The sequence below is a fragment of the Pogoniulus pusillus genome, chromosome 5 (assembly GCF_015220805.1).
Source record: "Pogoniulus pusillus isolate bPogPus1 chromosome 5, bPogPus1.pri, whole genome shotgun sequence".
NCBI classification, from domain to species: Eukaryota; Metazoa; Chordata; class Aves; order Piciformes; family Lybiidae; genus Pogoniulus; species Pogoniulus pusillus.
Genome location: NC_087268.1, coordinates 999,897 through 1,017,115, shown reverse-complemented (window position 1 = coordinate 1,017,115; position 17,219 = coordinate 999,897). Strand labels below are relative to the sequence as shown.

Genomic DNA, 17,219 nt, shown 5'->3' with positions numbered 1-17,219 from the left:
TTTGTGCTGCAGCTAAAATAGAAGCATGTTTGAGGAGCAGCTAAGCTGAACTATTTTGTTCTGCAGAGTGGGTGGTTGCCTGGGCCTATTACAGAGTTGTAGAATAATTTAAGTTGAAAGACACCTCTGGAGGTCATCTAGCCAAAGCCTTTCTTCGTGGCAGGTAAGATCAGATTAGGTTACTCAACTACTTAACCAGTCAAATTTGGAAGGTCAGAGGTAGATGCTGTAACTACATGGGGCAGCCTGTTGCAGTGTTTGACCCTAGCATGGTGAAATAGTGTTCTGATACCTAGTCAGGATTTTCTCTGTTTCCCCTTGTGACAGTTGCCTCTTTTCCTGTTACTGCATACCTTTGAGAAAGATCTGGCTTTCTCTTTTCTGTACCCACCTGTTAAACTGTAGTAGGCATAGTTTTATCTCCCTTTACACAGCCTCCTTCTAATCTGAGCCAATCCAGGTCTCTAACTCTCCCACTGTGTGCCATTTTTTCAGGCTGCTAGTGAGTTTGATGGTCCTCTGCTGAAGGACCATTTATTGCTGAAGCAGTGCCACCATCTGTCATACCCAAATTAGGATTAGTCAGTCTGCTGTTCACAGACTGCTGGCAGCAGTTAAGTTCTCCACTGCTCTCTAAAAACACTGTTAAGAGTGTAGGGTGGCTGCGAGTTGTCAGAGTTGTCTTGCCTTACTGCGTTGCTCCTAGGCCAAGGAGCACTGTGGCTAGTCCTAGATTATGAGCAGTGGTCAGCATGGATTCACAAAGGGGACACCGTGCCTGACCAATCTGATAGCCTTCTGTGGGGGTGTGACCAGCTGGGTAGATGAATGGAGAGCAGTGGCTCCAGCAAGGCTTTTGACAGTGACTAAACTGACAAGTCTTCCTCCCCTGCTGCTCTGCCCTGCTGAGACCACACCTGGAGTACTGTGTCCAGTCTTGGGCTCCTCAGTTCAAGAGCGACTGAGAACTACTGGAGAGAGTCCAATGGAGGACCATGAAGATGCTCAGAGGACTGGAGCATCGCTCTTATGAGGAGAAGCTGAATGATCTAGAGTTCTTTAGCCTGGAAAAGAGCAGACTGAGGGGGGGGATCTTCTCTGTGCTTATCAATATATAAATGATGGAGATCAAGAGGATGGGGCCAAGCTGTTTTCATCAGTGTCCAGTGATAGGATAAGGGGCAACAGGCACAAACTAGAACACAGGAGGTTTCACCTGATCTTCTTTCCTGTGAGTATGCTGCAGCCCTGGAACAGGCTGCCCAGAAAGATTGTAGAGTTGTCTTCTCTGGAGACATTCAAAACCTGCCTAGATATGTTTCTCTGCAGCCTGATCTAGATGAACTTGATCTAGGTAGAGAGAGGGGTTGGACAGGGTGGTCTTCAGAGGTCTTTTCCAACTCCTACCAGTCTGATTTCTAAGTTGTCAGAAAAAAAGCTTTGTTTAGAGGCTTCACATTGTGTTTGACAACTAACCAACTCCACAGACACCTTTGTCGGTGCTAGGACTGACACAGTGTTACTCTGTTTGTTGTTATAGATTGCTTTCAAAACAGAACCGTCTCACTATGACCCGAAATGCTGTATGGGCTCTGTCCAACCTCTGCAGAGGGAAAAATCCTCCTCCAGATTTTGCCAAGGTGAGAGATGTTGGAAAAGAAGTGTGGTGGTAGCTAAATAAGCAATGAGAGTGGCAAAACTTAAATAGCAGAAAAAATACTTTTTTTTTATGAAACAGTGTATGTGCTTCTTGCAGATTAAGGTTTTGAATGTGTTTAAGCCTTTGGACAGAGATTCAAAACCACTCTTTTCATGTGGTTGCCCTCTAGCTTTGTTGCTCTTCTTGTGCTGGAGACAACCATCTCACAGCAGAATAAAGCTCTGCATGTATGGAGCATAGCTCTGCTGTAGTGCCAAGTGCAGCGGCCAGGCTGGAGGGCAGGGATCCATCCAGAGGGACCTGCACAAGCTGCAGAGGTGGGCACAAGCCAAGCTCAGGAGGTTCAACAGGACAAAGTGCAAGGTCCTGCATCTGGGTCGAAGCATTGCCAAACACAACTGCAGGCTGGGCAGTGAGTGGCTGGAGAGCAGCCCTGAGGAGAGGGACTTGGGGGTGCTGCTGGAGGAGAAACTCAACAGGAGCCAACAGTGTGCACTTGCAGCCCAGAAAACCAAGCAGAGCCTGGGCTGCAGCAGGAGAAGTGTGGAGGGAGGTGATTCTTCCCCTCTACTCCACTCTGCTGAGACCTCACCTGCAGTACTGCATCCATCTCTGGAGCCCCCATTCCAAGAGGGATGTGGAGCTGCTGGAATGTGTCGAGAGCAGGGCCAGGAGGATGCTCAGAGGGCTGCAGCAGCTCTGCTGTGAGCACAGACTGAAAGAGTTGGGGCTGTGCAGGCTGGAGCAGAGGAGGCTCCCAGGTGACCTTCTTGTGGCCTGCCAGGATCTGAAGGGGGCCTCCATAAAAGCTGGGGAGGGACTTTTGAGGCTCTCAGGTAATGCCAGGACTGGGGGGAATGGAGTAAAGCTGGAGGTGGGGAGAGTCAGAGTGGCTGTGAGGAGGAAGTTGTTGAGCAGGAGAGTGGTGAGAGGCTGGAGTGGGTTGCCCAGGGAGGTGGTTGAGGCCCCCTGGCTGGAGGTGTTTGAGGCCAGGCTGGCTGAGGCTGTGTGCAGCCTGCTCTAGGGTAGGGTGTCCCTGGGCATGGCAGGGGATTGGAACTGGCTGCTCCTTGTGGCCCCTTCCAGCTCTGACTCATTCTGTGATTCTAAGTATGGCACATCTTAGCAGACAAGTGCCAGTCACTGTACTGTACTGTAGAGACTGAAGACATCTCAGAGTGCTTTTCTGCTGATACAGAAGGTCTTCCTAGGTCTTACATTTTCTGAATATTGAATTTTGAGATGTTTTGTCTAGTTCTTGTTATTGCCTAGTCCTATAATGTCGCATATCAAAATTACCTGACATGTTAATAGGTCTTTTGGTTTTTCTAATCACCCAGTGCATATATCTCCTCTTAATGTCTTACAGGTTTCACCTTGTCTAAATGTGCTTTCCTGGCTGCTTTTTGTCAATGACACAGATGTATTAGCTGATGCCTGCTGGGCTTTATCCTATTTGTCTGATGGCCCCAATGATAAAATCCAGGCTGTGATAGATGCAGGAGTCTGCAGAAGACTTGTGGAGTTGCTGATGTAAGAATTTTCTCCTGAACAAATTTACTGTGTTCTCTAGAATCAGGATTCCACCAACAGAAAGTTTAATTAGACATGTCCTGAAATGTAATGATTTCAAAAAAGCAGGATGTGAGTTCTCATTTTGCCTGTTCATGGGCAGTCTTCTGTGTTTGCCATGGGGAACAGAAACAGTGGAAGTTTTCTTCTTTTTTGTAAGGAAGTGTTTTTTTGTGCACCCAACAGTGGCATTATTGTAAAATCCATAATATGTGATGAGATATATATGTATGGAATCTCTCATATAGGTATAGATAGAGTTCAGAGGGTGGTGATCAATGGTGCCAGGTCCAGCTGGAGAGCTGTGACCAGTGGTGTCCCCCAGGCATCAGTGCTGGGGCCACTCCTGTTCAACATCTTCATCAGTGACATTCAGTTACCTAAGAACCAGAAAGAGTGGTTTCCAGTGGTGTAAACACAGGACTGTTAAGGCAGTATTTTAATCTGAGAGCCAAATCCCTTACTTTATGCTTCTGATTTAACAGTGCTGATGGGAGGCTGCAGTAATGGCAGAAGATGATCAGACAGCTCCTGTCTGTTGCTCTGGGTCATGCTCTGCCTTAGTGCATGCCACCTGAACTGTCATGTTCCATAGTTAAAGCTGATTCATTTCCCTCCCGAGGATGGCCATGTTCTGAAGAATTGGCATGTTTTTAATCTGCATTCTATGTTTATGCTGGTGAATGATGTCTGGAGGCATAAATATTTAGAAACCCTTGAAAGACTTTCTCCATCAGTTTAAAACCAGAGTGCTATGATTCAGATAAGTCAGGTTTAAGAGGAAAGTTGTCCACTGGCTGATGGATGTTCCTCTCTTGATGATGTGATGGTGAAGATGCTTCAAGATGGTTAAAACTTAGGCCTTTCCTTGTTAATTTTAGGCACAATGACTACAAAGTTGTGTCTCCTGCCTTACGAGCTGTTGGGAACATTGTCACAGGCGATGATGTCCAGACCCAGGTATGGATTCACTTTCTGTGTTGGACTGGACTTTGTCTTGCTGTTAGCTGCAGTTACCTGCTCACAGACACCTCCTCTTGTTCTTAGGGTGTTTGCAAGTAAAGAGTTGATGGCATCAGTTGGCTCAAAACATGTGCCGTGGACAGATTCACTGGCTGGAGGGCTGGGCCCAGAGAGTGGTGGTGAATGGTGCCACAGCCAGTTGGCAGCTGGCACTAGTGGTGTGCCCCAGGGATCAGTGCTGGGCACAGTCCTGTTCAATGTCTTTAGTGATGATCTGGACAAGGGGATTGAGTCCCGCATCAGTGAGTTTGCAGATGACACCAATCTAGGAGCAGCTGTGGAGCTGTTGGAGGGTAGGAGAGCCCTGCCGAGGGACCTGGCCAGGCTGCATGGGTGGGCAGAGGCCAGTGGGATGCATTGAACAAGGCTAAGCCCTACACTTTGGCCACAACAACCCCAAGCAGCACTACGGGGTGGGGAGAGAGTGGCAGAGAGGGAGCTGGGGGTGCTGGTAGAGAGGAGCTGAAGAGGAGGCAGCAGTGTGCCCAGGTGGGCAGCAGAGCCAATGGCATCCTGGGCTGGCTCAGGAGCAGTGTGGGCAGCAGGACAAGGAAGGTTCTTCTGCCCCTGTGCTCAGCACTGCTCAGGCCACACCTTGAGTGCTGTGTCCAGTTCTGGGCATTGGAATGGGCTACCCAGGGAGGTGGTGCAGTCTCTGTCCCTGGAGGTGTTCAAGCAAAGCCTGGCTGAGGCACTTAGTGCCATGGTCTATTTGACTGGACAGGACTGGATGATCTTGGAGGTCTCTTCCAACCTGGTTGATTCTATGATTCTATGAGCTGCCTGAGAGAAGGTGCAGGGAGGTGGGTGTTGGTCTCTTCTCACAAGTCACAACTGATTGGGCAGGAGAAAATGGCATCAGGTTATGCCAGGGGGGGTTAGGCTATACATTATAAAAAACCTCTGTACCAAAAGGGTTTTCAAGGGCTGGCATAGTCTGCTCAGAGAAGTGGTTGAATCCTCTTTCCTGACTACATGTAAAATTCATCTAGATACAGTGCTCAAGGATATGATGTAGTCATGGCCCTGGCAGAGCTCATCATGGTGGGACTTGATGATCTTAGAGGTCTTTTCCAGCCACAGTGATTCTGTTACCTGTGTTTTAGCTTTTGAGGACATTATATTCCTTGTTCCTGTGATCCTTTATCCTAAATTTCCTCTCAATGTGGTTTCTTTGGGTGCTTGGTGGATTGGGGTTTATTTGTGCTTTGGTTGGTTGTTGTTAGTTTTTGGGGTTGGTTGTGTGGTTTTTAATCATTTCTCTTTTCCTTCGTATTCAGGTAATTCTGAACTGCTCAGCCCTGCAGAGTTTACTGCACTTGCTAAGCAGCCCAAAAGAATCTATCAAAAAAGAAGCCTGCTGGACAATATCAAACATAACAGCTGGAAACAGAGCCCAGATCCAGGTAAACTTTTCAACTGTGATAGAAGTCTTTGCCTTGCAAACTAGAAGAAACACACATCAGCAGTAGAGAGGGTTTTGTCTATGAAGTGCATATATGTCTGCATGCTCATTTACAGATCCCTAGTTATGTATCAGCAAAAGCTTGTTATAGATTCTGGGTGATTTTATAATCATCAGTAGATGATAAGGGAAAGGAGAAAGTCACACTAGAGGATGACAAAATGAGCCTCAGCTCAAGAAAAGTTGCCTTTAATAATTTGATTCATGCCTTTGACAGTCACTAAGAGAGATAAATCCTCTAGTATGAAAAGAGTAAGCTACCAATGTTGAGAACCAAATAACCTCACATGTTTCTTGCTTTCACCCCCAAATACAGACCTACATTGTAAAATAATTCATACTTTCTTACAGTTTTGATACAGGCAGCTGTGCTTAGCCAAATCTAAACTTGCTCTGTATTAAACAGAACAGGAGAATCATAGAATCAAGCAGGTTGGAAGAGACCTCCAAGCTCATCCAGCCCAACCTAGCACCCAGCCCTGGCCAATCAACCAGACCATGGCACTAAGTGCCCCAGCCAGGCTTGGCTTCAACACCTCCAGGGACAGTGACTCCACCACCTCCCTGGGCAGCCCATTCCAATGCCAATCACTCTCTAGGTAATGAAGGATAAAGGTTGGAAGAGATGATCTTTGAGGTTCCTTCCAACCTGACATTCTATGATTCTGTAGAATCTAACATTTTGCATTGGAATTCATCTTTTCCGTCTCTACTGAATTTCGTAGTCTCTTTGTGTGAAGTGATAGTGCTCAAAAGCAAAATTAAGTTTCACTCCCTTATGTCAGACTTTACAATTAGGCTTCTGAAAGGCTGCATCTCTGAGTCTGCAATCAGTGTTAGCTATTGTAAGGAATTCCCAGGATTTATCTGCAGTATTCTAAATGAGAGATTGACCATATGTTCCCCTAGGAAAAGAAACCTGGCTGGAGAGCAGCCCTGAGGAAAGAGACTTGGAGGTGATGCTGGGTGAGAAGCTCAACAGGAGCCAGCAGTGTGCACTTGCAGCCCAGAAAGCCAAGCAGAACCTGGGCTGCAGCAGCAGCAGTGTGGCCAGCAGGGCCAGGGAGGGGATTCTCCCCCTCTGCTCTGCTCTGCTGAGACCCCACCTGCAGTACTGCATCCAGCTCTGGAGCCCCCATTGCAAGAGGGCTGTGGAGATGCTGGAGTGTGTCCAGAGCAGGGCCAGGAGTATGCTCAGAGGGCTGCAGCAGCTCTGCTGTGAGCACAGCCTGAAAGAGTTGGGGCTGTGCAGGCTGGAGCAGAGGAGGCTCCCAGGTGACCTTCTTGTGGCCTGCCAGGATCTGAAGTGGGCTACAAAATATCTGGGGAGGGACTTTTGAGGCTGTAAGGGAGTGGCAGGAGTGGGGGGAATGGAGCAAAGCTGGAGGTGGGGAGAGTGAGAGTGGCTGTGAGGAGGAAGTTGTTGAGCAGGAGAGTGGTGAGAGGCTGGAGTGGGTTGCCCAGGGAGGTGGTTGAGGCCCCATGGCTGGAGGTGTTTGAGGCCAGGCTGGCTGAGGCTGTGTGCAGCCTGCTCTAGGGTAGGGTGTCCATGGGCATGGCAGGGGGTTGGAACTGGCTGCTCCTTGTGGTCCCTTCCAACCCTGACTGATTCTGTGATTCTATTCTATTCTATAACATATTCTTCAACTAGATAAAATGAAGCTGCTGAATAGATTTTGTTTTCCTTGGATATGGATTTTTTCAGGACAGCTATACTTGGCAGAGTTAGATGCTGGTTGAACTCCATGGTCTTAAAAAGTCTTTTCCAACTGAAATGGTACTGTGATTCTATGACTTTTAAATCAGATGTTCTTCTGAAGGTACATTTCTCCCTTACTGGGTGCAGAATGTTGTGAGATGGCAAAGGATGCTTGGAAGTCCACTTGGAGATACATGTTCTGTGAGCAACAGCAGACAGGTCTGTCTGAATAGCAGAAATAGTAGGCATCAGTGATGGGGCAGAAGCAATGCATATTCACACAGAAAGTAAACCAAGTCAAACCATATCACTCTGATGTGGGTCAAGAACTGGCTGCAGGGCTGGGCCCAGAAAGTGATGGTGAATGCTGCCACAGCCAGCTGGCACCAGTGGTGTCCCCCAAGGATCAGTGCTGGGAACAGTCCTGTTCAATATTGTTATTGATGATCTGGAGCAGGAAATTGAGTCCAGCATCAGTGAGTTTGCAGATGACACCAAGCTAGGAGCAGCTGTGGAACTGTTGGAGGGTAGGAGAGCCCTGCAGAGGGACCTGGCCAGGCTGGATGAGTGGGCAGAGGCCAATGGGATGAGATTGAACAAGGCCAAGTGCAGAGTTCTACACTCTGGCCACAACAACCCCAAGCAGCACTACAGGGTGGGGACAGGGCAACCTGCTACTTACTAGTGTTAAATCTTATGTCTCTGGATTATTCCTTCTATATGATCAGGGCTAGCCTGAAGTGATCAACACTTCTGCCCCAGGGGCTGGAATCACTTTCCTTTCTTTCAGAAAGCTTGCAGGAGCTTGTACAAATGCTTGGAAGGTGGAAAGCTGTGTGGGTCCTTGTGTGGTGTAAGGGTGTGGCTAAGTTAGAAATAGAGCTGCTAGCACAGAAGGTGCTTGCTGCAGGTTTATTACTCTGGCTTTCTCCATCAGTAACATACCACTGAAGGTCGTGATTTTGTCTGATACAGTGAAAAGTACAATTACCTCATCTAAGTTTGGTGGAGCTCTCAGAATTTTGCTTCCACTTTGATGTTGTGGCTTGTGTTGAACTGGTGGATTATGTGAATTTGTGACAAAGAGGTGTGCAAAACCAGCAACTGTACCACTCTTCTCTCCTGCATCAGCAATTGTAACTGCCCTGCAATTAGCAGTGCAGCCCAGAGGTTCTGCTGCTTGTACTAAGGTAAAAGTGGGTTTGCCTTTCTTTTTCTTGCCTGGAAGGATCTTTTGGCTGCTTTATCCATGTTGCTACTACAGGGATGAGCAGTATTTTCTCTGCAGAAAGCCACTGTTGCATTCCTGGAAAGTCTCAAACTTATTTTCTGGGGAAGAGTTCAGCCCAATACATTCTCTTAACTTCATGAACTTTTACCATGTCTGTCAGAGAGCTGTGTCAGCTTGCACAGGAGTGTTGCAGACTTAAGAAACATAAGAGCTGGAGAAAATCAGGTATCCCTACAAGTCATTCTGTAAAGAAACAATTATCAGAAGCAACAATAGAAAGTAGAATCACAAAATCAAGCAGGCTGGAAGAGAGCTCCAAGCTCTTCCAGTCCAACCTAGCACCCAGCCCTGGCCAATCAACCAGACCATGGCACTAAGTGCCCCAGCCAGGCTTTGCTTCAACACCTCCAGGCACGGTGACTCCACCACCTCCCTGGGCAGCCCATTCCAATGCCAATCACTCTCTCTGACAACAACTTTCCTCCTAACATCCAGCCCAGACCTCCTCCAGCACAGCTTGAGGCTGTGTCCCCTTCTTCTGTTGCTGGGTGCCTGGCAGAAGAGCCCAACCCCACTTAGTGCCATGGTCTGGTTGACTGGATGATCTTGGAGGTCTCTTCCAACCTGGCTGATTCTGTGATTCTGTGGTTTAACAAATTTCAGAAGGGCTCTAATTTTTAGTTTCTAGTCTCAGTCTAGAGAATGTTGTGTGAGATGCAAGGTGTGATGCAAACCAGAGCTGGTAGGTCTGCTTTTCACAGTAAACACCTGTATTGCTTCAGTTGATTTTCCTTGCAGAAGCAATTCTAAAGTCCTAGGTGCAGACCTGAAGTAAATTGTTTGTCCTTTCTCTCCAGCCCATGAAAACTGCTCAGTAGTTTCTCCTAGAGCCCATAGACCGTAGCAAGATGTATTCTGGCCTCTGTGATATCAACTGGATTTTCAATGTGCAGTCTTTATCCAGAAAACAGAGAAGTTAAATGTCTGCCTGGCCGAGTGAAAACCAAAACCATGACTGCAAGTTAGCAGCTGCTCTTACTGATGAGTTGCTGCTCCAGAGCAGTTGGGATGTTATAACACTATGGAATCATAGAATTCTTTTGATTGGAAAACACCTTTCAAGGTCACCAGCTCCTGCTGTTATCTAACTCCATCAGGTCTGGGGCTAAACTATGTTACTCAGCACCACGTCTCTGCTTCTTTGGAACACCTGCAGGGATGAGGATGTTTGAGAACTTTTCAGTTTCAATATGCAACCTGAGCTGTCCTGGTACAACTGGAGGCCATTTCGTTTCGTTCACTCTCTTGTTACTAGGGAGAGGAGAGCTACTCCCACCTAGCTCCAGCCTCCTTTCAGGGAGCTGTAGAGAATAAGAAGGGCTCCCCTCAGCCTCCTCTTCTCCAAACTAAATAACCCCAGTTCCCTTAGACACTCTTTACAAGACCTCTTCTTCAGACACTTCACCAGCTTCTTTGCCCTTTCTCTGGATGTGCTCCAGCACCTCTGTGTCTTTCTTGTAGTGAGGGCCCAACAATTGAACACGACTCAAGGGCTTGGGTAGTGCTCAAACCGTAATCTAGCAATTCCTTCTGCACACCAAGAGGAAAATGAAGTAGTTTGGTAAATCAAAGAGGTGTTTGGCTAACCAATATTAACAGACAGAGCTATATTTAGTGTTGTCAGAGATTGCATTGGGTTACACTCCCTCCATCCATCCACCCACCCACTCTGAAGTATAGAAATGTAAAGCCTAGTGGGAAGGACTTCTCTGTTCATTTCCACTTTAACACTGCCTGCAATGCTGTTTGGTAGCACACTGCAAAGGCTTTCTCTGCCCTCTCTGAAATGGCAGGCAGCAGCCTGTCTATCACCATTAGATTTGCACTCCAGCACAACCAAGTTAACTCTATTATTAAGGCACTGTTTTAGCGTGTTAAATATGTGAAAGAGCTGAACTTTCCTATGTAGCTCCCGTTAAAGCACAGGAGGTTTGGGGATTTTTTTGTTCTCCCCTACCAAAGGTGGAAGTGAAAGCCTTTCAGAGTGCATTATCAGCAGTGCCTAGGCAGCAGACAAGTGTGGTGGAACCAGCAGTCTTTCCCCTCTTTATTTCTGTGCTTTTAAGATGTGGGTTGGATGTGTATATCCGGATGCAATCGTGATTGTCACTAAGTATAGTTTTTGTCTGTTAATTTCCTAGTTGGTATACAGCTTTGCTGTACTTCAGTGGATAGCTTCCCCAGTCAGGGAGAAGGGGAACTACATCTTCCTGGGAGTCAGAAGGAGAACTGCACAACTGGAGCTAAATCCTGACTGTCGACCCTTCTGAAGGGTATGAAAGGCTATCAGATACCTCAGAACATGTTCTGTGTCTAACTTCGCCTCGCAAGCCGTTGAAAAGCAGTGAAAGGCAGTGCATCAGACACACTCTTCCATGTCTGACAGTGAAGACATCATAGGAGTTCTCTCCTGTTGACAGGTTAAGAAACTTATCACTTCTTTTCTAATGTGCCTTAAATTCTCAGAAGAGCATCTGGAGGCCAGAGCGTGGCGAGGCACGGTAGCAAAAGGGTCCCGGTCATGTTTCGACTCGAGGGTTTCCTGTCTTTGCTGCAGTATCATGTGGGCAAGTGCAGCAAATAACAGATTGCTGGTCAGATTTAAAACCCAGCATTGAAATACATTCTAATCAATCATGGTAAAGATAGAAACTCAGTCAGAGGCTCATCTCCAGAAAATCCGTAGTAATGCTGGGAGCGTGGAAAAGGAGTGACAGGATTCATGCTGCTGTGCTTTACACAGGCCCACTGTATAAGATTACTTAAGGAGAATGAGAGTTTGCTTCAGACCACCATTTGCATGAGCGGTCTAGAATCTTTCCATGCTGTTTGTGGTGGCAAGACTTGAAAAGTGTCTCAACTAGGAGCAAAATATGGCATTGCTGGCAAGGTCGTATTTGTTTGAGGAGCAGTGACAGCCAAGTATTCGTCTCTTCCAGGTTGTAAGTTTGAGTTCAAGTGCAGAATCTTCTTTCAGACTCCTACATGTTGTGCATCTTCTACATCGTGCCACACTGAGGGCACCAGAGCTAGAATATCTTTAATTCATTTATGATTCCTGAAAACCTCAGCAGTGATGCTAGGGACTGGAATATCTACCTCACAAGGAAAGGCTGAAAGAGCTGGGGCATTTTAGCCTGCAGGAGAGGAGACTGAGGGGGGATCTCATTGATGTTTATCAATATCTAAAGGGTGAGTGTCAGGAGGGTGGAGCCAGACTCTTCTCAGTGGTGTCCAGTGACAGGACAAGAGGCAGAGGGCACAAACTGGAACAGAGGAAGTCCTATCTGAATGTGAGGAAAACCATCTTCACTTGAAGGGTGGCAGAGCACTGGACCAGGCTGTCTAGAGAGATTGTGGAGTCTCCACCTCTGGAGGCATTGCAAGCCTGCCCTGGATTTACTTGTGTGATTTACTGTAGGCAGGCCTGCAGGGGAGCTGGACTAGATGGTCTTCAGAGATCTCTTCCAACCCTACCATTCTGTGAGTCAGTCAGTGATAGGACACTGGGAAATGGCTTTGAGTTGTGCTGCTGGAAGTTTAGGTTGGCTGTTAGAAGAAACTTCTACTGAAAGAGTTACCAAAACACTGGAATGGGTTCCCCAGGAAGGTGTTTGAATCTTCATCCCTGGAGGTGTTTAAAAGATGCAGAGATGTGGTGCTGAGGGACATGGTTAAGCACCAGGTTTTGCAGAGTTAGAGAATGGTTGGACTCAAAAGTCTTTTCCAACTGAACCAATTCTGTAATTGAGTTCTCTACTGGTATCTTTTATTTAGTAGCACAGACCCCAAAAACTGGAGATACCATAAAGTTTCTGTCCGTTATGTTGCCGGTTCTTCCTGGCAACAGTAGCCACCTTGTTGAAACTGGCTAGAAATTTCCTTCATAGAATCATAGACTCAACCAGGTTGGAAGACACCAACCCTCCCTGGGTAACCCGTTCCAAAGCAAATCACTCTTCTCTGGCAACAACTTCCTTCTAATAGCCAGACGAAAATTGCCCTGATGCAGCTTGAGTCTGTGTCCTCTTTTTCTCTCCCTGGGTGCCTGGCAGCAGAGCCCAACCCCACCTGGCTACAGCCTCCCTTCAGGGAGTTGTAGCCAGCAATGAGATCAGCCCTGAGCCTCCTCTTCTGCAGGCTGCACACCCCCAGCTCCCTCAGCCTCTCCTCACAGGGCTGTGCTCCAGGCCCCTCACCAGCTTTGTTGCCCTTCTCTGGACACCTTCCAGCACCTCAACATCTCTCTTGAATTGAGGGGCCCAGAACTGGGCACAGCACTCGAGGTGTGGCCTGAGCAGTGCTGAGCACAGGGGCAGAAGAGCCTCCCTTGTCCTGCTGCCCACACTGCTGCTGAGCCAGCCCAGGATGCCATTGGCTCTCTTGAGCACACTGCTGGCTCCTGTTCAGCTACTCTCTACCAGTACCAAGTTCCTGCTTCGTTCCCTGTTTGGAGTATGTAGACTTTAGCGTTTGTGTCAACAACATAAAGTCGATTAGAACGAAGATCTGAAGCCTTCTGGCTCTTGGCTGTCAGTGCCTGTCATCACCTGAAGTAGCTTTGACTTAGAAATGTGTGCTTTATTATTTAAAAAGAAGTTGTAAATTGAACCAGTGAAGAAAATAACTGCAACACAACTGCTGAGAAGCCTCTCAACTGAAATGTTCAGCCAGGAGGAGGAAATCTTAGCAGCAGGGCTGTATTCACAGCTGCCAGCTTGGGTGGTGGCTGTGATTTTGATTTGTTCAAGATAATGAAAGAGCTTGCAGGAGCAGAAAGCGCTCCTGTTGTAAGACTCAGCTGCTTTCACATCGAGCCCATGAGTCACGTGCGGCCGTGCTGCCACTACTAAAGCTGTCTGTGTGTTTCTGCACTCTACAACTGCTTTTCTGCTGGTGGGTTTTTTTTATTGGTGGAAACCCAGAGGAGGATTTGGAAATTTGCTTGGTATTTACCAGCTCAAAATATGAATTGAAATTAACTCCTGCTGTATATCTGCTCCCGAAGAGTGGCTGCACTGTATCTGGCTTCAATGTCATTGCAGATGCAGCTGGGAAAATGTGCTTCGTTTAGGTTCACTCTTTAAAAATCAGATACTGTGTAGTGAAAAGTGATTAAAATAAATAAAGAGGATAGAATGTTTCCAGGAGACAGGGAACTCCTCTGGATGGCCACAGCACAGGGATACCACCTATTTGAGTGAAAGAAAAGACAGCCCTGAGTGATTCTGTGATTCTGCAGAGAAGCATCTCTTGGGTTTTCTGTGAATTATCGTTTCTGAGATGACACGTCTTTGTGAAATGTCCTTTAAAGAGCTCACCCTAACCTCTTGCTTTCTTCAGATGATCTTTTTAAGAGTGTTTTAGGTCCACATCCTACCTGTGTACCCAAACTGGTTTCATTTCTGTGTGGTTGCAGAAGGCTTTTGACAGAGAAAGTTACTAGAGAGTTTGAGTTGCTAACTCGATGGAGTTGCTTCAGTTCAGGCAGCTAAGCAGTTGACTGCACTACCAAACCATCTGTTGCTTTGACCTTTTACCAGGGAAGAATATCTTAGTGCTTGCTTGTTTGGAGGAGTATTTACAATGCATTCTCTCTTTGCTGTGCTGTCTCACCGAGTGCAAATGAAGTATAATATGCAGGCTTCAGAATTTTCTTTAAGGGGACTGTAATGACTTAGTGGCTTCCTGATTTCACAGCTGAGTGGGTCACAACTTGGAAAAATAAGGGAAGTATGTCTTTCTGCTGTCAGACTGTGACTGGGTAACAAGTCTTAATGTGTTGTGAATTATTTTGGGATAAGCACCGATCCTAGTAAGAAATAGGTTTGAATATAAAGCTGAAAACGGATTTTTAGCCCCTTGATCTCCATCTCTGCAAGCATTCCAAACCCATCTGGGCATGTTCCTGTGTGATTTATTATAGGTGGTGATCTTCTAGCAAGGAGGTTGAAGTAGCTTTTTTTTGGAGCAATCATATAACTCTTTTGGTTGGAAAGACCTTCTAAGGTCATCAAGTCACCATTTGCCATTGGAATGGGCTGTCCTAGGAGGTGGTCGAGTCACTGTCCCTGGAGGTGTTCAAGCAAAGACTGGATGAGGCACTTGGTGCCATGGTCTGGTTGACTGGATAGGGCTGGGTGCTAGGTTGGACTGGATGCTCTTGGAGGTCTCTTCCAACCTGGTTGATTCTATGATTCTATAGGTCCAACTATCAACCTAAGACCACCATGGCTATTAAACCATGTTCAAAGTGCCATGGCCACACGTTCCTTGAACAGCTCCAGAGATGGAGACTCCTCCACTTCCCTCCTACTGTGCTGTGTGGTTCTGTGCCAATACCATTTCCAAGTTCAGCATGTTGTGCTGAGGTTTAGGCACAAACTAGGCTGGGACAGGGTTTAATTTCTGTGGTAACCTGACCTGTGATTTGTTTTGCAGACAGTCATAGATGCCCACATCTTTCCGGCTCTTATCAATATCTTGCAAACTGCTGAGTTTCGAACAAGGAAGGAAGCTGCTTGGGCGATCACAAATGCGACCTCTGGAGGCTCTGCTGAACAGATCAAGTATGGAGTAGCTGAAATCTTTCCATGCAACTGAGTGAATTAGTGTTTGTGCAAGAAATCAAACTAGAAACTGGAAAGCATTTGTCTGTGCTTCCAGTATTGCGTCCAGAGAGACCAAGTCTTTGTGTGGAGCTGTGAATGCGCCATTAGTTTTGTTCTTAGCCCTTCATGCTAAATGCTTCAATGTCTACTTCCCTTATAAATTGCCAAGCAATTCACTGGGTTCCATGTGGTGTTTTGCAGGTACTTAGTAGAACTGGGATGCATCAAACCACTCTGCGACCTCCTCACAGTAATGGACTCGAAGATAGTGCAAGTGGCGCTGAACGGGCTGGAGAACATCCTGAGGCTGGGAGAGCAGGAGTTCAAAAGCAGCGGCACCGGCATTAACCCTTACTGCGCTCTCATTGAGGAGGCCTACGGTACGAGCAAACGACTCTGGGAGTCAGGAGTTAAAGCACTGACTACAAACACTAGAGTTTCACTAGACCAAATTATGTTAATTTATTCATCACTGTTATCTGAAAATCAGCTGCTCTTTGACAAGTCTCCATTCAGCAGGGTGCTCCCATTTGTTACGTTATCTGTATCTGCATGGAGATTGGACACTGTGTTGTTCAATGTCTCGTTCAGTATCAGTCCTGTTCAGTGTCTTCATTGATGATCTGGAGCAGGGGATTGAGTCCAGCAGCAGTAAGTTTGCAGATGACACCAAGCTAGGAGCAGGTGTGGAGCTGCTGGAGGGTAGGAGAGCCCTGCAGAGGGACCTGGCCAGGCTGGATGAGTGGGCAGAGGCCAAGGGGATGAGACTTTAGAAGGCCAAGTGCAGAGTCCTAAACTTTGGCCACAACAACCCCAAGCCAGTTGATCCAGCCTGTCCAGGTTCCTCTGTAGAGCCTTCCTACCCTCAAGCAGATGGACACTCTTTCCTAGCTTAGTGTCTTAAAGAGACTTACTGAACATGGTTCCATGTATGTTCATGGTTCCCTTGGCTTTTAGGGAACAGTTGCATCAGAAGAGCAATTTTTTTTCTTGTCTGCTCCTAAGTTTTAACTTCCCTTTTGATGTCAGTGGTGCAGAAATGTCTGTAGAGCATTAGGGAGTCGTTTCACCTAGTGTTCATGCATTGTAAAAGGAGCAGACAAGAAAGCCACTTCAATTCCCAATAGTAAAGATTTACTAGGTTGGCTAAGACTTGCATTTTACTACAGCATCATTCCTGGGTATCAAAGATAGCTTTGCTTGCCCATACTGTTTTCATTTGTTCCTGATGACAGGCTTGAGTGTGCCCATCTGCTTAATGTCTGCAAAACAAACCTGCTTGTGTGGGTTTATAGATACACATAGAATCATAGAATCAAGCAGGTTGGAAGAGACCTCCAAGCTTACCCAGTCCAACCTAGCACCCAGTCCTGGCCAGTCAACCAGACCATGGCACTAAGTGCCCCAGACAGGCTTTTCTTGAACACCTCCAGGGACGGCGACTCCAGCACCTCCCTGGGCAGCCCATTCCAATGCCAATCACTCTCTCTGCCAACAACTTCCTCCCAGGTAGCGGAGTCAACATCCTTGGGAGTTTTAAAGAATTGTCTAGGCGCAACTGCTGCAATCTGGTGTTGATTGTTGTGCTGGGCTGTGGGTTGGACTAGCAGATTACCAGAAGTCTCTTCCAGCCTGCAATTACATGCTTTTGTAGCCATGGTCCTAGTCAATGAAGCACTGTGAAGGCACTTTAAAGAAAAGTCATAGAATGACAGAATGTTAGAGGTTGGAAGAGACCTCCAGAGGTCATCCAGTCCACTCCCCCTGCCAAAGCAGGATCCTTTAGAGTAGCTTGCACAGGACTGCATCCAGGCGGGTTTTGAAAGTCTCCAAAGGAGGAGACTCCACAACCTCTCTGGGCAGCCTATTCCATCACCCTTACTGTAAAGAAGTTTCTC

General features: G+C 47.0%; 1 protein-coding gene across 2 annotated transcripts in view; it reads left to right on the top strand.

The window, feature by feature from the left end:
* Nucleotides 1–17,219, top strand: part of KPNA1 (karyopherin subunit alpha 1) — a 46,360-nt gene that overhangs the window by 25,171 nt on the left and 3,970 nt on the right. For both annotated transcript variants that reach the window (XM_064142991.1, XM_064142992.1), the window contains exons 8-13: nt 1,541–1,640; nt 3,030–3,193; nt 4,114–4,192; nt 5,536–5,661; nt 15,152–15,279; nt 15,523–15,701. In XM_064142991.1, coding sequence (XP_063999061.1) covers nt 1,541–1,640; nt 3,030–3,193; nt 4,114–4,192; nt 5,536–5,661; nt 15,152–15,279; nt 15,523–15,701 — 776 coding nt within the window. The remainder of the gene's footprint in view (nt 1–1,540; nt 1,641–3,029; nt 3,194–4,113; nt 4,193–5,535; nt 5,662–15,151; nt 15,280–15,522; nt 15,702–17,219) is intronic.